Here is a 23060-nt window from a genome sequence, read left to right as displayed (position 1 = left end):
AGGACATCCAGATGTTGCATAAGCTCTGGGATTGTGCCAGGAAGAACAGTCCGGCAGCGAGGAGGAAATCACTCCATGTTTTGGAGCTCTTGAGTCTGGATCAAGGTTGGTCCCGACCGTTCCGAACGCCGACCAGCCGACCGCCCGACCGTGGTTATTGACCGGCTAAAAAAATGCCGAACGGCCAAACAGTTCACAAAGTTTTTTTTATTAAAAAAAAACATTTTTAATAAAACTAGGTCCGGCACTACAAACAGTGGCAATCATTGCATGAAAATATAAATTTTTCACAACATTAAATGGTATGGCATTCAAGAAAATGAACTTTGATATTGCATCATCTAAGTTCATGTTTTTTGTCATCAAACATTTCCTTAATGTTGCCATTTCACATTCACTTTTAACCAACAGATGATCCTTCATGGCCTGTAGAAGCACTCATAAGCTAAAATTGACTAATACTTTGTGTACCAGCTCCAGAAGTAAATGCCTTATCAAAATGCCTACTCTGTAAATTTGTTGTAGAAGGTAAAGACAAAAGGGCATTTGCAATTTGCTCCACAAACATTTAGCAAGCTTGGTTCTGAACATGAAAAATTGCTAGAATCGCTAGAATCAAATCTCTAGAATTGTAATTTCTATTTGAGGGCAAAATTACAGTTCAAGCGTCGTGGAGGACTGGGTGATTTGCGAGGCCTCAGCGAGCTGCTCCATGCTCAATCGAAAGCGGAGGCCGACTGCTGTTATGGAGTGATCCATCCATCCACAGCAAGCCTACATCGAATCCGCGTGCGTACCAAGCTAGGGCGACACTCTCTAGTCAGGAGAACAGTAAAGCGGTGGAGATGCAGTGGCGATGGCGATAACCTAGCCGCAGCAACATCGTTAATATAGCCCCTGCAAGCACGATTCCCGAACGGAATCACCGAACGGGGCTGTCCGACCGCGTTCGGGCAGCAGTCGGGATTTCGGCCAAACGCGGTCGGGAACAAAAATGGTCTGGACCGATGGATGAGCTCCTTAATAACATAAACTTGGGAGAGATCGGTGTAAGTTACAAAGGTCCCAAGAGCTTACTGCTCAAAAACCTGCAAAATGAGCGCTGCCAGCCACAAAGGGCGCAAGGTAAACAAGAGGAAGAACTTCACTCCCAGGAACCTCAAGATCACTCGCAACACCCTTTTGCTCCCCTCTTTCTCATAGCATTCATTCCATCTTTGTTCACAAGATTCTGCCTTATCCTCTTGGTTAAGCTCATACAAATCACTCATCTAGTAGACAGACAGACACAAATTTTGGCAAGATTTGTGAATTTAAGACTACCTCCAAAGGATGCTTGTTCCCTATCAAGATCATGGCTCCCATCCACTACCATGTCAAGTGGCTTAGAAATGAAGCCTTTAGCTCTGGGCTCTCCATTTGGTAAAAGATCCCTGTGTTGGATGCCATAAACTTGTTACAAACCAAACTATCGTTGAAAATGTTATAATAATTTCTAGGATTGCCAGAATAATTCTGTTATTGTAAGTTTTTTAAGTTGGAGCATCTCAAGCTTAATGCAGGCCTTATTTTTAATTATAATTAGATTAAAAAGTTACTTGCATTTTTAAAATCTAAATAATTATTATTTTATAAGAATGTTTAATTTAACAATGTGAGGGCCAAGTGTACAGCTACGATGCCGTATACTAATATTAGCGTAGTGGGATTTTGGTAGTCGTCGGATTGGTTTTAATCCAGACCACTCATTCCTGTATATAAACTAGGGTTTTTGGGCTAATTGATATGCACATTTCTATATTCCCTTTCCATATTCTATGCACTCACATTGGTGGAGATGAAGGGCACCTTCGATTGTCTCTGGGGAGTGCTTGGATTTGGAATTTCTGTTTAGATCTAGCTTTTGTATCGTCCAGATCTAGCTTTTTCCATTTCCTTTCTTTTGTTCTTTCTTTTTAGGATTTTGGTTTAGATCTAGCTTTTTGCATTGTCTAGATCTACCATTTCCTTCTAGCTTTTTGTCATTTCTCTTCTTTTGCTCTTTCTTTTTCGTTCATCTTTATGGCAGATTAGCAATCTCCTCCTTTGACTCTAGAGTAACAGTTGGTTCAATTGCTTGATGCTATGCGCTTGCAATTGAACAACCAAACTCAATTGATGGCGGCATTCACGGCACGTGGTCCAACTCCTCCTGCTCTTGGTGCCAATCCTCGCGTTTGGCCGGAGTTCTTTCGTGGGAATCCTAGGGATGATGTGTACTATTGGTTCGATCACTTTACGGTGATTGCCACATATCATTTTTGGGATGATGCTCGACGTTTGCGTGAGTTCCCCACGTGTCTCCAAGAGACGGCATTGCAATGATACAATGGATTGAGCGCAACCACTCGTGGGGATTGGAGTGTTCTTTCGGACATCTTCAAACATGTTTTCGGACATGCCGACGACTGTGATGATGCCTTCCAACAATTGCACCATCTTTGCCAAGGCCATCTGAGTCGATGATGCAATTTGGTGTTCGTTTCCGAAGTTTTTTGTTTCATCCAATAGCCCAATATATCGGAGCGGATCAAGCTAGGAATGTTGTGGCCAGCACTTCGTCAAAATCTTGTCGGACTTGTGCATGCACTTGCTCCTGCAACCCTTGATAGTGCTCGCCACTTGGCACAACGTTATGAGACGTTGTCTCTTCCACTTCTCGCTACACATCCTTCAGCTCCACTTCCTATGAATGATGGTCCTGTTCCAATGGAGGTTGATGTTGCTGCTACTCGAATCCAAGGACACGGGCGAGGACGTGGTCGTGGCCGTGATGTTCATTGCTGGGCGTGTGATGAAGTTGGTCATACTTATCGGCGTTGTCGGCGCTTTCCGGATTGGTGACCTCCATTTCCTAGGTGGAAACCTTGGCGTCAGCAACGTCCTGTTGGTGTTGCTGCAGTGGAAGGTTTTGACACCGAGGTGCATCCGGGAAACGAGGAGTTGCGCAAGTAACGAAGGGACCTTGTGCGAATAAGTTAATGACCCCTCCATCTTTCTTTCGGGAGTACCATCAAAGGGTTCACTCGGCACTGGTTCATCCAATGCTTACTTTCCAAGCTTATTTTTATAACAAGAGGTTTCCTATTATTCTCTCCGTGTTAGTTGATATAGGTTCGAGTTTATCTTCTATTGCTTGACCTGTTGCCACACGTTGTTGTTTACACTTGCGTCGTGCGGCAGATCCAATTTTCATTCTTTATGGCAACGGCCATACACATGCATATGCATGAGATGAGGCGGACCTGGTTGTGCGTGTAGGCGATTTTGAGCTTGAGTTGCAGTTGTTGTGGGTAGTGCCGAGTCAAGCTTTTGACCTCATTCTTGGTATGGATTGGTTGCAGCGCAATCATGCCAAATATGACTTTGAGGTTTCTCCCCCTTGTCTCATACTTTCTTATGTTTCATCCATTCCTCTCACTTCCGTACCTCTTCGTCCCTTTACTTCTACCTCTACTTCCATTACTTTTGTTCTCCCACTATTTCCTCCTATATTTGCATTTTGTTCTGCTCTTCCCTTTTCCGATCCCTCCAATGATCTTTGTGTTGCAGCTATTGACCGGCTCATGAAGGAGTATTCTGATTTATTTGAATTTGACCTATCGTCTAGGGCCAAGATTGCCACACGTCATCCAATTCCAACCAGGGATGGTCGTCCAATCAAGGTTCCTGTTCGTCGTCGGTCACCCAAGGAGATCAAAATTTTACATGCAAACGTCAAGGAGATGTTGGAGAAGGGTGTTATTCAGAAGTCGCGGAGTCCTTGGGCATGTGAACTTCATCTTGTGATGAAGCCCAATGGGAGTATTTGTTTCTGCATTGACTATCATCCGTTAAATGAAGTGACGATCCCGGATGTGTACCCTCTTCCTCACATTGCTGATCTCTTGGATCGTCTAGGGCAAAGTCGTTGGTTCATCAAGCTAGATCTTGCTTCTGGGTACTAGCAAGTACCGATGGCCAAAGAAGATATTCCTAAGACTGCTTTTCGTACACCGTTTGGTTTGTACGAGTTCTTGGTGATGCCATTTGGTTTGAACAATGCTCCAGCAATTTTCCAACGGATGATGGACGAAGTTCTTTATGATATGCCCGAGGTGACTACTAACTTCATTGATGATGTCTTGATTCACTCGGAAGGGACGTGGGAAAAGCACATTCGTGATGTGTGTAAAGTGTTGGATCGGCTACGGGACATTAGTTTAAAGTTGAAGCGGTCGAAGTGCGTGTTTGGGTCCAAGGACACAACTTATTTTGGGTACCATATTTGTCGCGAAGGTTTGCAAGTTGATCCTGACAAACTTCTAGCCGTTCTAAAGTTTCCTACTCCGAAGTGTGTAAATGATGTGCAGCACTTCTTGGGCAAGGTGCAGTATCTCGGTCGTTTTGTGGATCATCTTTCTGATCGCACTACACCGTTGTGAGTGTTGCTGAAGTCATCAACGTCATCTTTCATCTGGTCTTCAGATTGTGAGTGGGTGTTTGTGGATCTCAAAAGAGCTGTTAATGACTCCTCCAGTTTTGGCATATCCTGACTACACTTGACTTTTTATTTTGCGCGTCGATGCTTCTGATATTGGTCTTGGAGGTGTGTTGATGCAAGAAAGCCCGAATGTGCCTGGTCAGCGTCATCCCATTGCATATATAAGCCGTACATTACAACCAGCAGAGATGAACTACTCCACGACAGAGAAGGAGTGTTTAGTGGCAATTTGGGGTTTCGAGAAACTTCATGCATATCTACATAGTTCTCAAACGTTACTTGAAGGTGACCATGCTACTGTTACTTCATTATTGAAGCGAAAGAACATGGTTGGTCATATTGCTCGGTGGGCTTTAAAGCTTCAGATATATAATTTTGATGTTGTTCATCGCCTAGGGAGTTTTATTGCTGATGCTAATGCCCTTTCTCAAGCTCCTCTTCCTTCTCCACTCTCTTCTCATGTTTTTGATGAACTTGTTATTCCAGCATCTGTGGATTTTCTAGACGAGGATTTTGTGCCGTCGGCAGTTGCTGTACTTGACATTCAGTGTCCACAAGGCGCAGAGCATGATCTACCTTCTCTTGATGAAGTTCGTGAGGCTCAAAAGATTGAGCCGTGGATTTGAAGGCTTCGAGATGCATTTGAGAATCCTGCATCATTTGTTAATGACTTGCCTTTTCGGCATTTACATTCTCAATATCGTCTTGAAAATGGCCTTTTTTATTTTGTGGGGACGGATCCTGATGATCATTTATGGTTGGTGGTGCCTTCTATATTTATTCCACGGTTTCTCCATACCTACCATAATTCTTCTGTTCTATGTGGGCATATAGGACATCATCCTGTGACCGAGAAGCTACACAGGTCTTTCTATTGGCCGGAGATGCGACGTGATATTATCTAGTATATGCATAGCTGCGTTTGGTGCCAAACTCGTAATACTCCCCCTTGTGCTGCGGAAGGACGGTTGGAGTCAATTGCAGTTTCCTGTCCATTTGAGTTGGTGGCATTTGATCTTATGGGACCTTTTCCACGGTCGACTGCTGGTAATGAGTATGTTATTATTGCTTATGACTACTTAACTCGTTGGGTGGAAGTTGGTGCTTTTGCTAGTGCCTTGGCAACTACTGTTGGATACTTCCTTCTTAATCGAGTGGTGTTCCAGCATTCTTGTCCAGAGCAGATTCTTTCGGATAATGGTCCTGCATTTATGGCTGAGGCATTTCATGTTTTGACATCTCGGTTGGGGATACGCCACACTTTCATGAGTGCTTATCATCCATAATTAGACGGTTTGGTAGAACGGCTCGTTCGGACATTCAAAGGGATGATTGCAAGGTATATGAACTTTTAGCATTTGGATTGAGATGGTTATTTGCCGTCTCTTCGGTATGCCTATGTCACAGGGGTGTAGAGTTTTGTTGGTGCTTCACCATATAAACTCTTATATGGTCATGATCCAATATTACCAACAAAGTTGGGTTTACCTTCGTGATTGCCATGAACTCCTGATGCTAGGTCATGGGATCAATATTTGACAAACATTCTTCCACTTATCCGAGCAGAGTCTACTGAACATTTAGGCCGCATACAAGTGGGACAACAACGGCGCTACAACTCCCATCATTGTCCACCTACGGAGTACAAAGTGGATGATTTGGTGTTAATCTGTTTTCCCCATCTTACGGTACGTTGTTTATTTAAGGGACTCCTTGCGCTGTGGAAAGGACCATATCGGGTGTTGCGGCAAGTTGGACCACAAGTTTATGAGGTTCAGCATGACGTCCAACAAACCGATCCACCAGAGATAGTGCATGTACAGCGGTTGAAACGCTTCATACAGAGGGATCAGAAGCAATTAATACCATCTACAGATCCACCGTTGCCTCCTCCTAACGTTCCTCCAGATCCCAGCCTGTCTATAAGAGAACCTTGATGGCCTTCCATTATTCCGAGAAAAGGGGATGATGTGAGGGCCAAGTGTACGGCTACGATGTCATATACTAATATTAGCGTAGTGGGATTTTGGTAGCCGTCGGATTGGTTTCAATTCGGATCACTCATTCCTGTATATAAGATAGGGTTTTTGGGCTAATTGATATGCACATTTCTATATTCCCTTTCCATATTCCATGCACTCACGACAGGATTTGCACTAAATCTTTTGTTTATTATTATTATTATTATTATTCATGTGCCCTAGTTCTTTCTTAAGAACAGGATGAGCACTTCACAGGAAGTGGAAGTGGTGGAAGTGGAGGACGACTCTGGCCAGGAGGAGGAGGAGGCGGAAGCGATCCTAGTGGCTTGTCTCATGGTTAATGTTGTGGGTCTGCAGTACTACCATGGCACGGTGACCAATGGTGTGCACGACGCGCTATTTCTAGCGGAAGCCCTAGAAAATGTAGCCAAGGTTATCCTGCATTCGCGACAGGTCCACGTGTAGTAAATATTCTAGGTAATATTCTAGTATAAGGATATTAACTATGTTTAGCTCAATATTTATCATGCATAACTAGGGCACCTATAAGGTTATGAATAAAGGTTGGCCATCAAACACAATATCTTGCGCATTGGTTTCACCAAAGTCACAGCTTATAACATGTCTCCTCCAAACCACTTGGATTGCCGCCAAGAGTGGAACTTTGCCCGATTCAACATCCACTTTAAGCACCAACTTAGGCTCGTCTCGTTCACCACGATCCTCCTTGTCGCCAAAACAGTGTGCTAAGCACAAAGCTGGGGAATCGAAACTGCTGGACGGCGAGCTCGACTCCACGGTAGTGCAAAGCTATGTCCATTGAATCAAACTCCACATCTATCACGCTTTTGTGCTTCCGGTGCTTGAGATTCGAGCACTTAAACTGAAGAAACAAACCGTGAAGTTGAAACCTTGAAGTCTCCTGATGATCCAAGAGCAATGGGAAAAGGGCTACGACACAATACCCAAATGTAATTATAGTTCTTATACATAAAATTCCACGACAAAGAATTCTAGAGAACTTCTAAACGTTCGCCTCCACGTAAGATTGCTGGTCAGATCAATCCAGAGTTTCCTGCATTTAAAAACGAACTTATCCACGAACTTACCAGCCAATTGCAAATGAGATCGTATTTGCCTGCGTACACAAACAGTTTGATGCCATCTTCCAGAAGAGCTGGCGGTTTATAAACCTGCAAAGCCAGCACTAAGCAAAACCCAGCGAAGAGAAAAAGACTGAAAACGCTTCTTTGGATGGACTGCCATCAGTGCCTCTGAAGACGCAAATGCTCTTGATCTTCACCTCAGTCATGAAGCTGGAGTAGTTTAGAAATAAGAAAAGGAAAAACGATGAAGAACACAAAGGAACTTCCAGGATGAAAAGATTGAGCTCGGCTGTTTTGCCAGCACTTACATCAGAGCCAGAAATGGCGAGAATGCCAGTCCGATGAGCTGCGCATTGGTGTCAATATGGGCGTGGAGCGATCACTTGGTAGCGCAGGAGGTGGCGCAGGTGTGCACGTATCGGAAGGGGTAAAAATGTAGTCAAGATTGAGCACTCTCTTGTTAAATTAAATTTCGTGGTATGTTAGTATTCTTGCATAATTTAGAAAAAAACCGTGAACTTGAATAATAAAGTATCATCTACTAAACTACCAGCTTGAATAGTAGTTTTTACAGTGATCTTTTATTATACTCTTCTGGATAAGACATTTTAAAAGAAATAGATCTCATATTAACCTTGCTGAGCGACCATGTTGAAGAAAAGTCCATCTAAGAAACATAACATAAGATTCTAAAACCATAATAGCGTCGAGTATAACTTGCCTGTTAATTTGAGGAGGTTCTTGGGGGTATCAAACTCTGCAATGCGTCCAGCTTCCATCACTAAGACACGATCATTGTCAATAATTGTTTGGATGCGATGGGCAACTGTTAGAACGGTGCAATCCTGGAAAGAGGCTCGAATAGTTGCTTGAATGATTTGGTCTGTGTCATTGTCTACTGCTGCAGTTGCTTCGTCCATAATAAGGATTTTGGACCTGCAAGAATAAGCTATGATCAGTTGAGAAGTAGAATCAATACAATCTTACTTTCTTAGCAAACTTCTTGCAAGGCAAAGAAGCTGCCTTTCTCCAACGCTAAAGTTTGTTCCAGAACTTGTAATCTGACCATCTAAGCCGTTGTCAAAGTTCTTATACGACTGTGTGCTGGAGAAATGCGCTCTTGTCAGTGCTTCATGAATTTCTCTATCATCGTTCTTTCCAAATGGATCCATGTTAAATCTTAATGTGCCAGAGAAAAGAACAGGATCCTGCTCATTGTGAACACTTCTAAGGCATTGACATTTGAATTATATTGAAAGCTTACCTGTGGGATTATTGACAATCTTTGTCTCAAATCATCCAGTTCAATGGTCTTGATGTCAATATCATCCACAAGTATTGTTCCACTACAAGCCATGTTCTCAACCATTCTGAACATAGCTGCAGCCAAGCTTGACTTTCCGGCACCAGTTCTTCCCACAATTCCTATTTTTTCTAATGGGAAGATCTTTTGGATAAAATAGTTAATTTCAAACTACACAATATTAATTATTACCTTAAATGATATGTTATTCAAAACTGCTGGAAGATCTTCCCTGTATGCTAATGTGTAGTTGATAAACTCAATAGACCCCGCAGCAGGCCAATTGCTTGAAAGAATCCTTGGCTCAGATTTATTTGTGGCCTCTGTAGATAAATGACAATATTCTAGAATTCTCTCCACACTTACAAACACGCTTTCTGCTTCAACTGTCCATTTGATTGCAATCTGGAGGACATCAGTAAGCTTTAAGGTTTGTACAAGTATAACACCTGATTATTAAACAAAGCATTAGCAGTTGTAGAACTGATATTCAAAAAAAGCTATCAGGCTGATACTTTTACCTGTGAGCCCAGGAGAAATATAATTCCTTAAGAAAACAACAAGAAATGCTGCAACTGTGATAGATATTGTAGTTACAAAGTCCAACCTTGTAGAGAGCCATCTTGATGCATGAACATATAAAATATAAGCTTTATGATTGTTGTCCACCAATTTAACAAGCTGGTCATGAAACCGTTTTTGATTATTATATGCTCTGATAGAAACCGCTCCCTTTTGAATAAAACATTGTTAATATTAATTTTAAAATAAAAAATACTCAATTTTACCTGTAGTGTTTCTGTAAAATGTGTAAATATTGGTGACTGAGAAATAGCATCCAACCTTTTAAGTGCACTGCCTGTAGAAATATATTGTTGTCTGACATAAATAAGTATGGCCAATGCAAGTGGAATTGTAAGCAAAAACCATGGTATTAGAATTCCAATTAGTACTAGTCCACCAATAGAACCATAAATGCCTTCGAGTGCTCGCTATAAAATATAGTTTTAGTTAATTTAAATATTAATAATGCAATCAAACCTTGATTAGTGATGGTAAAGTTTCATCTGCTATAGCTTGATCCTTACTATAGCGATTTAAAAGTCTTCCAATTGGATTCTGAATATAAATTTATCCTTTAGTTTAGCTATGAACCTAGATACTTACTTGGTCAAAAAATAAAAGAGGTGAACGGAACACTTTTTCAACCATTAACTTATGCATATTCTTTGAAGAAGTTAGATATGCTTGGTTGAAAATAATACACTTCAAAATAGAAATAATGATCGCAAACATACCAAGGCATGTAAAGAGTATCAAATAAGTGTATTTTGATATACTATACTTGTTATCTGTCCAAATTCGAATCCAATAGTCTACCATCAGAAGTGCTCCTTGCCCCAAAATAAATATGGGAATTATTAAAAAAGTTGACCTGTACATTTATATAATAGAAATCTATATCATTAATTTAAAAACTTACCAACCAGCTATGTGTAGATATTCTAAATAATGAGAGAGTTTTATATTTCCACTTTCCATTGTCTCTTGTTTCACTATGCCTCCTTTTGAATTGTCCAACTTACTATATTGACTAGCATTTAATTCTGTTTTAGCTGATACCAACTCCATCTCACATTTTATATCTTTAGAACTTGATAAGATGCGCTTAATACCATTGTTGGTATCTAATAAATAAATTTCATCACAAGCTTGTAAGCTTATAATAGAATGTGTTGCCATAATTACTGTTCTTCCCTTTAAAATGCCATTTAGTACATAATCAACGATGTATTTAGCTGTTGAAGCATCAACAGCAGATAAAGGATCATCCAAAAGAATAATAGGAGCAGTACTATAACATGCACGAGCAAGAGATACTCTAGCCTTTTGTCCGCCACTTAAATTTACCCCTCTTTCCCCCTTTTTAAATCACAATATAAATTAGGAATATAAATAACATATAACTTACAATTTCAGTGTCACTCCCATTAGGTAGCATTGAAATGTCATGATTAAGTGCACAAGCAGCCACTACATTATCATAGCGTTTATTATCAAATATGCTGCCAAAGACAATATTATTTCGCATTGTATCATTTAATATCCAAGGCTGTTGTGGGGAATAAGCTATATTTCCTTCCACAAATAATGAACCTTGAGTTAGCTGCAAAGTCAATTATTACCTTCCAAAATTATAAAACAACATCAATTAACCAACCTTTAGTTCTTCTAAAATTCCATATAGCAAAGAACTCTTACCACTTCCCACTTTACCGATCAAGCCAGCAAGAATACCCCTCTGAATTTGCATGTGTATGGGCTTGGGATTAATGCTTTTGGAAATGTTTCTAGCAAAATTACAGTCCAAAAGCTCAATAGCAAATATGTTTGAGGTTTTCTAGAAATAAATTATTATGAATTAATAAACTATTCAGAATAAATATAAAAAAATTAAGCACATACCTTTGACTTGGATGTTTGCAAACTATTTGTCAAGTCCAACACCTTTTGTAGTCTCTCCACAGCTACTAGTGCATTAGAAATTGATGGCAAACCTTTCAATTGCAAATCAAATTTTTTCATTCAGTGAGATGTTTTGTTTTATAGAAACCATACCATTAATGAAACATATGTTATCCCTTGCAAGAATACTGAAGAAAGATAGGACAACAAAAGCTATTGTCACATCAAGCATTTTATGATGAATGATATAAGCACCAAAAGCAAATATGCATGCAAATGGAACAATTGAATCCTGCAACAATATTAGAGAATGATAATTAGAATCTTGAGAAACTAAAACATACCTTCAAAATATACATGATTGTACTGATCATAGCCAACTTGGAAACCCACTTCATTTCACCAGCACGAGCACTATTGATTTTTTTCATAAACAAAGGAACCCAACCATTGAACTTGATAATTCTAATGCCAGCCAAAGTTTCACAAAGGATTCCCACCCGAGCATCAGTGGAAGAATGCTTTCTTCTTGCCAAGTGCCCCATATACTTCGCCACATAGGACTAATATAATAATGATGTAAGCAATTTGGAAAAAAAATCAGGAATTCTTATTACCATTAATATCCCCACCACAACCGTCCAAGCTACTCCAGCAAGTGTGGCAATGCCTGCTTCTCGATATAAGAAAAAACTCACAACAAGCAAATGGAATGGAAAGCAAACCACTGCAAGTCCCACAATGGTTTAGAGCAAAGCGATTGCAAATACATATCATACCATAAGGAAGTATACACAAGCAATCAATCAGCTTTTGGGTATCACTGTTGACAAGATTAAACAGCAAGCTATCGAAGGATCCATTAAATTCAGCCGTTCTTGTGCTCAACATCTCCATAAATCACAAAAAGTTAATATAACAGAGAAGCAAAAGAGTATTATGCACAAAGACCTTGTTGAAAGCAGCCATGGAAAAAGCAGCACGCAAGCGAACGCCATATCTCCAGCCATAGAAGAACATCCAGATGTTGCATAAGCTCTGGGATTGTGCCAGGAAGAACAGTCCGGCAACGAGGAGGAAATCACTCCATGTTCTGGAGCTCTTGAGTCTGGAGCGATGAATGAGCTCCTTAATAACATAAACCTGTGAGAGATCGGTGTAAGTTACAAAGGTCCCAAGAGCTTACTGCTCAAAAACCTGCAAGATGAGCGCTGCCAGCCACAAAGGGCGCAAGATAAACAAGAGGAAGAACTTCACTCCCAGGAACCTCAAGATCACTCGCAACACTCTTTTGCTCCCCTCTTTCTCGTAGCATTCGTTCCATCTTTGCTCGCAAGATTCTGCCTTATCCTCTTGATTAAGCTCATACAAATCGCTCATCTAGGAGACAGAGAGACACAAATTTTGGCAAGATTGGTGAGTTTAACACTACCTCCAAGGGACGCTTGTTCCCTGTGGAGATCATGGCTCCCATCCAGTGCCATGTCAAGCGGCTTAGAAACGAAGCCTTTAGCTCTGGGCTCTCCATTTGGTAAAAGAGGAGAGTTCCAAGACAGGTATATAAACCAGTTTGTTACAAACCAAACTATCGTTGAAAATGCCATTTATTATTATAATAGTTTCTAGGATTGCCAGAATATTCTGTTATTGCAAGTGGAAGTTTTTTTAAGTTGGAGCATCTCAAGCTCAATGGACGACTTATTTTTCAATTATAATTAGACTAGAAAGTTACTTGCATCTTTAAAATCTAAATAATAATAATTCTATAAGAATGTTTAATTTAACAAGATCTGCACTAAATCTTTTATTTATTATTCAAGTGCCCTAGCTCTTTCTTAAGAACAGGATGAGCGCTTCACAGGAAGTGGTGGAAGTGGAGGACGACTCCGGCGAGGAGGAGGAGGAGGAGGAGGCGGAAGCGATCCTGGTGGGTTGTCTCACGGTTAACGTTGTGGGTCTGCGGTACTACCACGGCACGGTGACCAACGGCGAGATGGTCCAGCTTGTCCGAGAGCCCACCAATCCATACGACTCCAACGCCATCCGGGTGCTCAACATCCGGGGCGACCAGGTCGGCCATGTCGAGAAGAACAAGGCAATGCATTTGGCACCGCTGGTGGATCAAAACCTCGCCTTTCTCGAGGGCATCGTTCCCAGCGGCAGCAAGAACGCGTACAGGATGCCGTGCCAGGTCCACGTCTTTAGCAAGCCCGCCTTGGCCCCCGCCGTGGTCGATCACCTCGACTACTTTGGCGAGCGTTTGAGTGGAGGCCTCCTCGAGGAGGGAGCTCATGAAGGTGGCGGCGGTGGAAGAGCCTCGAGCAAGACGAGCAAGCGAAAGGTTCTCGCTGGCGCTGCTTCCTCCGCTCCAAAGAAGCCCAGCATCGATGATATCTTCGAAGATCTCGCGCTCGACTGCAAGAAGCGGCAGGCCATGGAGCCCGACTCGAGCATTGTGAAGTCGGAGCTAATGCAGCACCAGAAGGAGGCGCTGGCTTGGATGATCCAGCGGGAGAACAGCTCGGCGCTGCCACCTTTCTGGGAGATCCAGCCGCCGAAAGGAAGCAACACGACGACCATGTACATGAACACGCTGACGAACTTTACGTGTGACAAGCGTCCGGAGCCGCTGCGAGGAGGGATTCTAGCCGATGATATGGGACTCGGGAAGACGCTCGCGGTGCTCGCTCTCGTCGCCACCAACAGGCCTGGAGCTGTGCTCCCGCCGGTGGTAGACATCGCCGAGGAGCTCGAAGAGCTGGAAGAACAACCGGCTGCGAAGAAGAGAAAGACCACCGAGAGAAGCAAAGGCAGGGATAAGAAAGCCAGTGACTCCGGCAGTGACGATCATCCTCCTCCACCGTGCGTCCCGAAAGCTGGCGGCCCTCTCGCGACTTTGGTGGTGTGTCCACTCTCCGTGCTGAGCAACTGGATCGGGCAGCTGGAAGATCACACTCGAGCCGGGAGTCTCAACGTGTGCGTCTTCCACGGCCCCGACCGGATAAAAAACGCGAAGAAGCTCGCGAGCCACGATCTGGTTTTCACGACTTACAACATGCTGGCCAGCGAGTGGAACGACAGGAACTCGGCGCTGCGGAAAGTCCACTGGCTGAGGCTCGTTTTGGACGAAGCACACCTCGTGAAGAATCCAAAGGCGCAGCAGACCAAGTGTGCGATCTCGCTCAATGCCGATCGGCGATGGGCCGTGACTGGCACTCCAATACAGAACAACGCCAAGGATCTCTTCAGTCTCATGCAGTTCCTCCACTTCGAGCCTCTCAGCGAGCGGACCTTCTGGAATAGAACCATTCAGAGACCGCTCACGAGTGGCCAGCCGGCTGGTTTTGCCCGGTCACAGGTAAGCTTCTCGCAAGTTGGTCTTTTTCTCTGGTTTTAACTCGTGGAACTTTCCAGGGATTGATGTCCGCCATCTCGCTGCGACGAACCAAAGAGACGAGAGTGAACGGGAAAAAGCTGGTGGACTTACCTCCAAAGATTGTCACGGTGTTTCCAGTGGATCTCACTCCCAATGACCGCGCGATCTACGACAAGATGGAGCGAGACGGCAAGGATATCATCCTCAAGTACATCGCAAACGGCACCATGACTAAGAACTACGCAATCGTTCTCCAGATCATCTTGCGGCTCCGGCAGCTGTGCGACCATTCCAGCATGTGTCCGGGATCCATGGATGTTCTAGCGGCACTAGGAGCTGAGAATCAAGGTAAAGTTCTCATTTTTCTTGCTTGCCTCTTCTCGTCTCACTAGTCTTTGTGTTCTTGAGCTGCGCAGGACAAATCGCTAGTCCAGAGCTCCTCCAGAAGATGCTGGCGATGATCGGCGACGACTTCGACTGCCCGATCTGCCTCTCGCCGCCGGTCACCGCGATCATCACTCGCTGCGCTCACGTCTTCTGCCGGAGATGTATCGAGAAGACTCTCGAGCGAGACAAACGCCAGTGCCCGATGTGCCGGGGTGACTTAACCATCTCGGACATCTACACGTCCAACGTTGGCAAGGAGCAAGAAGAAGCTGGCAACGATGGCGATGGCGGTGGTGGTGGTAGCAGCGCCAAGATCACAGCACTGCTATCCATCCTGGACAAGACGCGAGCCAAAGACCCGAGCATCAAGACGGTGGTCTTCTCGCAGTTCTCGTCCATGCTCAAGCTGGCGGAAGCTCCGCTCACACAGGCTGGCTACAAGTTCGTCAAGCTCCAGGGCGGCATGAGCGCCAAGAAGAGAGACGAGGCCATGGAGGCGTTCAAGTCGAGGAGCAAGGATTCGCCGACGGTGTTCCTGCTCAGCTTGAAAGCCGCGGGTGTTGGGCTCAACCTGGTGAGCGCGTCCAACGTCGTCATGCTGGATCCGTGGTGGAACCCGGCGGCGGAAGAACAGGCAATGGATCGGGTGCACAGGCTGGGACAGACGAGGGACGTTCATGTGTTCCGGCTGGTTGCGACGGACAGCATCGAGGAGAGGCTGCTGCAAATGCAGGAGAAGAAGCGGGCGTACGCGCAGATCGCGTTGGGGAAGGAGGCGTCCGAGGAGAGGCGGAAGCAGTGCATCCAGGAGGTGAGGCTGCTCATGCAGTGCTGATCGATCCAAGAGCCTCTTTCTCTCTCGCTTTGGATGAGAGAGAGAGATTTAGCGAGGAGTACTTCGATTATATAGTCCGAGAGTGAAAAGTTTTTCTCGAGAGTCCGAGACTCTTTATCAAAGTAAGAGAACCAGTGTAGATATGATCATTCCGGATTTCCAATCACAAGAAATCGATTTGACTACCTTTGAACAAACTTGGATCACGCGCAAAGGAATAAGAAAAAACGAATCTTTGTTGGAACTGTAACACGGAAAACGTTTTGGGGCTAGTGAGATCCAGGGCTTTGGATTGTGTAGCAAGCATGATTGAGCCAGCCTTCTTTTTTGGGGATTTTCCACCCAAAACTAAGAAGCATTCCTGCCGTGAGCTATAGGTGGCATTGAGACAAAGCGATTTGCGGCTTTGAAGGCTTATGGTTCACGGTATCTTCGCTTCGCAGCTGCAATCAAAGCTGTTAAATTGCGTGAAAATGGTACTTCGGAGAATTGGAAGAAAGAGCTAACTGGTTCAGGTATGGGACAAACAATCTCAAATGACTCACTAGGTTCTTTAGATCTTTTTTGCGGTGGATTTTAGAATGCTCTACTAGCCGAGGTTTGCGGGATCGCTGCAGTAAAATTTTGTAAGACTTTTTTTTTTTTCTTGTAGAAGCTTCTGCCTCGTACTACGTGTGTCACAGGCGACCATCCTGGTGGTGCCGTGCTTGACTCGCTAACTGATATATATTGTTCAATCTAATACTGAAACCGGCCTGACGAAGTCGAGAACAGGGCACTACATTCATCTCTGGATTGAAATGTGCTTCGAAGCTGGCAACACTCATTTAATCAGATACTAACTCGATCCATTAGAGGGAATGATTTGAGGAAGCTGAGCACTGAAACCGGCGAGCTTCAGTCGAGTCAGTCTTGGACAAAGACTAACATATTGGCCGTCCTCATCCAAAGGTACGACCTTTGCATTATAATACAGTTTTCTCGGCTCAGGTGTACCAATTTTTGGCAAGTCAGAGATGGAAGCTAAATAGAACACGGCATTCCAAGCCGAACGCGTCTCTTGCACAGTGGAAAGATGACGTAACAGAGATGGCTCTGAAGGCAGTCCCACCAGTATAAAACTCGGGTGCCAAGGCAATCCCATACATCTCTGCTTTCTTCTGATAGTTTGTTTTCCTGAATCGAAATGGCGTCGAGGAGCTCTGCCCCAGCACCTTCCAAGCCCGCTGCGCCGGCTCCTGCACCACCGAAATCATCAGGCGGACGCGGAACGCCAGAGCCCCCGCCCAAGGCTCGTCAGCCTCCGAAGTTCATATACAGAGGGGACACCAGGGTGGCTGTGGATGATGTGTTCAAGAACGGGATCAAGGCCGCCGGTAAGAACACAGATGTCCTTGCTCACGTCCGTGGCGGCCCGAATCTCAGCGACACGGCTTATATCGCCACCACTCAGACTCGGAGAGTGGCCGGAGTGTTTATGAAGCAAGTGATCCCAGAGGATTCTTTTGTAGACAAGACGCATCCCGAGATCAAGTACTACAGGCGCACTGGGTGGCTGTACACGATCAACACGGCTGGGCTGGAGATGGTGTATGTTCCGGACTTTCTGGAGGAGAAGAAGCTCCAGAAGGAGATTAACACGTATAGCTGGCAGCAGGAGTGGGCTGTGAAGGGGGCAATTCCTGCCAAGAACATAAAGGAGGCTCAGCTGGTTGATGGATACTTCTGGAGGTTCAGTGACTATGATGCGAACCTGAAACGGGCAAATGTTGATGCCATTTACCCGGCCGATAAGGAGTCTCCTTACAAGACCAAGAATGAGACGAACAAAGCTTATAAAGAGTAAGATGTGTTTTTAACATTCCTAGTTATAAAATAATTTGCTGTGATTATCCTGACTACATGTTCCATGTAATAATGTTTGGTTTGTTTAAAATTTATAAAAGAAAAGTTAATACGGCATAAAAATAAACTACACTTTTGTTTAATGATCCTGAGAGTTACTAATGAGTTTCACAATAAACTCTCTTAATTATTGTGTAACTGCATTTAGAACTTTTAAACTAGAGGATTTTAATGTGAAGTTATGGAAAGCTGGAAGTATGTTGAGCCTTCAATCTCTCATACTGGGTCACAACAAGCTTCACATATGAGCACAAGAATTTGAAGTCTAGAGTACTCAACTGTGCTTCTGAGTAAATGGCTAATAAACAACACCACTTTGTCAACTGTAAACATGTCCCACTGACGTCAGGCCAACTTGTGTTCATCTCTCCAAGGGGAGCTAGACTCCAAGCATACAAAGGGCAGGAAGAAGAAATAAGATAGCATCTCCTAAGAATGACAACTTGAGGGCGTTTAGATCTGTCCAAGTTGCTCCACTTCTTGCGCGAGCCCAGCAGTGTCATCCAAGTCAGCAGATCCGGCTGCCACGGCATGGACACAATCAATCCCATCGCATCCTCCAGTTGGTTCGATCTTCCTAGCAAGTCCACCATGCAAGTGTAGTGCCCCAGAGCTCTACTCATCAGTGACAAGCTCTCTAAGATCTTGCATCCGGGAATCATCGTTGTTGATTACTGTTAGTGGTGATGATTTTCACCAAGGCATGCAGAACAACAATGGCAATAACATCAACACCAGCATCAATTTCAAGGGAGGAGGATAAAATGACAAGAGCAAGGAGGACAAAAGAGTGTAGAAAATGTAATAAAAAAGAGCACAAACTATGAAGGAATAAAATATTGTGGCTCCAATGTTAAAAGCTAGGTGTTTCTATTTTGAAAGTGAAGACATGTTACTTCAATGAACAGTGTCCTCTGGTCTTCCATGGCATGTAGAAAAAGATTGGTCATTGCTGCCATGGTCGTGTTCCCATGAATGCTGGGAGGTCATGGGCATGAAAGTCCAGTGTGGAGAAGAAGTTAGAGCTGTAGTTGCATATATGACATGCAACAGCGTCTTTGTTCCTATCTTGCACAAGGGGCAGAGGCGGGCATCTCTGGGTGTGACTGGCATCTGTCTTCAGCCTATAGTTTTGGAAGCAAGAGTTCCTATCTGAGCCTACTAAACAGCCTTTAAATGCAAGGCTGATCCTAGCCAGGGGGACTATGGTGACTAGTTGGTCCACCAGTCCATCAAAGTTTAGGCTGAGGCATTCCATCCACTTTTGGCAATCCTTCCACCATCACTAGCTCTTTTAGGTGTCAAGCTAGATTGAGTTCTTGATAGCTGCTTGATCACAACAATCAAATGTGTCCTTCTACTTCAATATAGATGCCATCTAGATTCTACTCCATCTATGCCAGAGCTAGAGAAACTCATGAGAAGCAACAAGAGGGTGAAGAGATGAGATTAATACCGTGCCACCAGTATCTAGTATCTGGCCTAGTTGACAATGAATAAATTTCTTTATTCATTTCTATTCTTTTCTGGTAATAAAAACTTTGGATAATACTAACTGGTTCACACTCCCATTAAATTAGCTAGTTTAATGATGTTTTGTTCACACTAGCCATTATAGTGTGCCATTTCATTTCTATACTTGGGGTGCTCAAATTCTTGGTAGAAACACTCTCTTTGCAGTGATTTATCAAGCTCATCCTTGCCACAATCTTTTTTGCCTCCATTTCCCTTTACATTGGATCCCTTGTTGCCATGACAGCAATTGTCCAGCTTAGCTTTTCACAAGATCCTATCAAATTTTAAAATGTGCTAGAAATGCCTAGTGATTGATTTCTTACTTAGTTTCCACTGTTATACGCTTGCTAGCACCACACCTTGCTACTCCATGGGCATCGCTGCTGCTCATTGCCAAATATTCATAATATTTTAATCCTAGTACTAGGATTTTAGCAAAAAATGCAAAAGAATGATATGGTAGCATTAGCTTACTTGAATGTTAATTTCCTATTAAATTTAAAGTAATTGGACTACTGTTAGGTCTAAATATACTTATAAAAATATTGTTTATAAATATGTTTATTGTTTTTAGGAAAATATAAATTATAAATATATTTGTAAATTATAAATACAAGATTAATCTAAATGAATAATAAATGCTAGATAGTAGAATAATTTAAAATATCCAAATACATTCTAGGTATATTCATTACCACTTAATACTAATAAATTTTAATGTCTAGTTATAGTTCCTGAATTTGAAATATGAAACAAGACTGCTTTGAATTCATTCTTTTGCTTTGATCAAGTTCTTTACGTGCCTCACGTCAAAATTCTACTAATTTACAACTTGAGAAAGCTAGTGGAAAGCAGCACGGTGGAGGTCAAGAGATCAAGATCATATATATATCCTTTGTACACAGGGGAATAACCAAGGAACCACTATCAGGAATTATCTATGCATAATTTTCAATGCAGTAGGATGATTTAGAATTTTCATATACAGGCCAATCCTTCCTCGCCACCTCTGGATGCAAGGCTTTCAAATTCTAGTACATTTGAAGTTGGCAATGGTGGTGGCTGCACTAGTCTGAAGATTGTGGCATTCTTATCCATCCTAGACAAGGCACGAGCTGAAGACATAAGCAGGATTCCAGAAGATCATGATTCTGGACAGTGAAGCGTCATGCCTAATTTGCTTCAAAGTTCTTTGGTAACGATTGACATCAAACTTTACAAAGAAAACTCTCATCTCATTTTTCGTTTCACATTTGCTTCTTCGTCCATTTCCTTGGCACCAGCTTCGCTCTTCTTTTTTCCAACAGGTAAGCGAAGTGTATAGCTTTCGTAGTCCGAGGAAACGGTATCAAATTGATTATGCTTTGAATATATCGATTTGACTACGTATGAACAAAATATCTCCCGCGAAGGAAGAAAGAACTAATCCATCGCCGCCATCCTTGGCCTACGGGTTCCCAGCTCCTGGCGGTGGCGACGATGGAGTCACTGGAGTAGAATCATCGGTTTCTTCCGCGGAGTAGCAGCGGAAAGCGTCGCCTGGAAGAACATACCTCCCCTCGAGGATGGAGTTGACGGCGTAGCGATTGAACGCCTCGGTGGTGTGGATGCCATCCCAGCTTATGTACTCTCGCGGATTGCTGCAAGCGCTGGCCAGGACCGTGGAGTTTTGGATCAGCATCCTCCTCCCACACATCACCTTCTCGTGGAAGTTGTATGGCTCTTTGGCCCCGCAGCACGCAAGCAGCGGCTCCGAGAAGCCTGGGAACGAAGGAATGATCGCAAGATCAATGGTCAAGAACTTTGCAAGAAAGCTTACCACGCTTTGGAGGATCGTACAGCACTTCGGTCATGATGCTGTACATGTCCACGAAAGTGATGTTGTAGGAGGGGTCTTGGAGCGAGAGGAGAACGCGCATCCTGTCCACGGCTGCCGCGAGTAGCTCGTTGTGGAGCTCGGACAACCGGTTTAGCTTGCGAAGGCAGCCATTGTCGTCGTAATCAAGCGGGTCGGTGCTGGCGAAGAGTGTGAGCATCTCGGGTGTGCAGCCGACGGGAGGAACGCTGATCACCAAAAACTTCCGCGCCTGGAGGTTCTCGGCTAGCAGCTGTAAGAAGATCGTTGGAGTAAGAGCTCGAAAGCTTTGTCTAGCAAACCAAATGCAATGCTCCAAAGTCACAGGAAAACTAGATGCATGAGCACTCAAAAACTGAAGAAGAAAATCGAGAGAAGCTTACAGCAATACTCGCGGTGATGTTCTCCACGACTTGAGGAACGACAGTGAACTCCACATCGGCCACGCTCATCGCTCCAGATTGTAGAGCGTATCGGTAATCGTTCTGCCCGGTAGAGATCACGTAAAGAGCGGTCCGAAAGTACGCTGGATCCGGGAGGGGCTGAGTGGTTCCTTGAATTTGGCATCACAACAAAGATGAGTTGCAAAGAAGGTCGCATAGTAAAGATATCGATGGATTCTTACCAGTAGCGAGAGCATCTAAAACATCCGACTGGAACTTGTCCACCCACTGCACCTGGATGAGCAAAGGATACGGGACTTTGAGATCCGAGAAGCTGGCAGTGCTTCCAGCGACCGCGAAGCTAATCCCATGCCGCAAATTCGACACCACGCCGGTCGTGTAGGATGACAAGAGAGGCATGCCGAATGCTTGCGCTATAACGTAGCATGCAATGCCAGTAAACGATAAGAAATCTTATAGCAACCTAGAAGATCACTCACCCAAGAAATCGATCATCAGCCTTCCATCCGAGAGCCGATGCGCGGGGCTCTTGAAGAAGGTCATGCCGTAAGGCGAGACTTCCTCCTGGGCCTCGAGATCGGTGGGATACAGCGTGCGCGCATTGCCAGTGTCGGCCCAATCGTCGCCGAGGGAGAAGATCGCCGGGAAGCACTTGTAGGCGCGATCGCGATCATGATCCTCCTGCGCGTAGGCGCATGGATGGGATCCAAGCAGGAGGAGCGCGAGCAGCGCGGCAGCGGCCCCTCCCCCTCGCGCCATTGCCCTCGCTCATAAACCCTAGAAGAGAGAAGGAACAAATGGAGGCTCAAGTGGTTCTCCAAGGGAGAGAGGAAGGAACGTACTTCTCTCAAATGCAATGTATCCACCGCCACGAAGAATATTCTCAATATTCGCACGACTCTATCATAAGATTAATTATCTCTCTAATCTATATAAATATACTATTTTATCAGAAATGTACTTCATTTTCAAATAATAATTGTTACCAATAATAAAAATTCGAATATGTACAATTGTTATATTCGTAGTACTATCATAAAACTATCATATATTCATAGTTTATCATATGAAAATTTGATATGTTGGTTGGTTGGTTCCTACAATGCGTCCAGAGTAGTGGTCAAAAAGCATTTAGCCCTGCGAGAGCTGGGATTTTTGCTGGTTGGTCTCCGAGAATTTGGCAACTTGCATTGATCACAGGCGTGATTTTCATCCGCCAGCAGCATTTCTTGACCAAGGCCACAAATCGATCAAACAAATCCTCGCTCTTCTTAATCCTTTAACCAAAGAGAAACCTTTCTCCAAACACTTATATTCACCCACGATGTCCCAAAAGAGGCAAGAACACACATCCCAAATCCTGGCCACCGCCATTCCGTCCTTTCATCCATTTTCGATGAGGAC

The 23060-nt window shown here is 43.9% G+C and overlaps 5 protein-coding genes and 1 long non-coding RNA gene across 6 annotated transcripts; 2 read left to right on the top strand and 4 right to left on the bottom strand.

Moving 5' to 3' along the window:
* Positions 1-7047: 7047 nt before the first annotated feature.
* LOC9657777 (canalicular multispecific organic anion transporter 1) lies at positions 7048-11259 on the bottom strand. Its single transcript, XM_024682724.1, has 12 exons — positions 11135-11259; positions 10886-11080; positions 10500-10836; positions 9435-9488; positions 9106-9362; positions 8875-9057; positions 8598-8818; positions 8332-8546; positions 8245-8277; positions 7808-7956; positions 7614-7697; positions 7048-7314 (listed from the first exon to the last, which is right to left on the bottom strand). The coding sequence occupies exons 1-12, from the start codon at positions 11225-11227 to the stop codon at positions 7048-7050; spliced, it is 2088 nt and encodes a 695-aa protein (XP_024538492.1). The 5' UTR covers positions 11228-11259.
* A 336-nt stretch (positions 11260-11595) lies between these two features.
* LOC112349083 lies at positions 11596-11904 on the bottom strand. Its single transcript, XR_002993271.1, has 2 exons — positions 11724-11904; positions 11596-11671 (listed from the first exon to the last, which is right to left on the bottom strand). It is a non-coding gene; the product is annotated as an uncharacterized LOC112349083 (long non-coding RNA).
* Positions 11905-11942: 38 nt separating this feature from the next.
* Positions 11943-12907, bottom strand: LOC112349062 (multidrug resistance-associated protein 1-like). Its single transcript, XM_024682723.1, has 5 exons — positions 12812-12907; positions 12577-12759; positions 12331-12522; positions 12159-12270; positions 11943-12106 (listed from the first exon to the last, which is right to left on the bottom strand). Exons 1-5 carry the CDS (start codon positions 12905-12907, stop codon positions 11943-11945), a joined length of 747 nt encoding a protein of 248 aa, XP_024538491.1.
* Positions 12908-13225: 318 nt separating this feature from the next.
* On the top strand, positions 13226-16162 carry LOC9657776 (putative SWI/SNF-related matrix-associated actin-dependent regulator of chromatin subfamily A member 3-like 1). Its single transcript, XM_002977898.2, has 3 exons — positions 13226-14737; positions 14794-15103; positions 15172-16162. Exons 1-3 carry the CDS (start codon positions 13226-13228, stop codon positions 15975-15977), a joined length of 2628 nt encoding a protein of 875 aa, XP_002977944.2. The 3' UTR covers positions 15978-16162.
* Positions 16163-16841: 679 nt separating this feature from the next.
* Positions 16842-17965, top strand: LOC9656870. The gene is made up of 2 exons (XM_024682845.1): positions 16842-16928; positions 16992-17965. Exon 2 carries the CDS (start codon positions 17164-17166, stop codon positions 17821-17823), a length of 660 nt encoding a protein of 219 aa, XP_024538613.1. The 5' UTR covers positions 16842-16928; positions 16992-17163; the 3' UTR covers positions 17824-17965.
* A 2757-nt stretch (positions 17966-20722) lies between these two features.
* Positions 20723-22452, bottom strand: LOC9657775 (GDSL esterase/lipase At4g01130). The gene is made up of 5 exons (XM_024682759.1): positions 22136-22452; positions 21878-22069; positions 21636-21805; positions 21217-21505; positions 20723-21158 (listed from the first exon to the last, which is right to left on the bottom strand). The coding sequence occupies exons 1-5, from the start codon at positions 22413-22415 to the stop codon at positions 20845-20847; spliced, it is 1245 nt and encodes a 414-aa protein (XP_024538527.1). The 5' UTR covers positions 22416-22452; the 3' UTR covers positions 20723-20844.
* Between the last annotated feature and the right edge of the window lie 608 nt (positions 22453-23060).

The sequence above is a fragment of the Selaginella moellendorffii genome, unplaced genomic scaffold (assembly GCF_000143415.4).
Source record: "Selaginella moellendorffii unplaced genomic scaffold, v1.0 SELMOscaffold_35, whole genome shotgun sequence".
Lineage (NCBI taxonomy): Eukaryota > Viridiplantae > Streptophyta > Lycopodiopsida > Selaginellales > Selaginellaceae > Selaginella > Selaginella moellendorffii.
The sequence above is the reverse complement of the archived record's forward strand: the minus strand, read 5'-3'. Positions and strand labels throughout refer to the sequence as shown.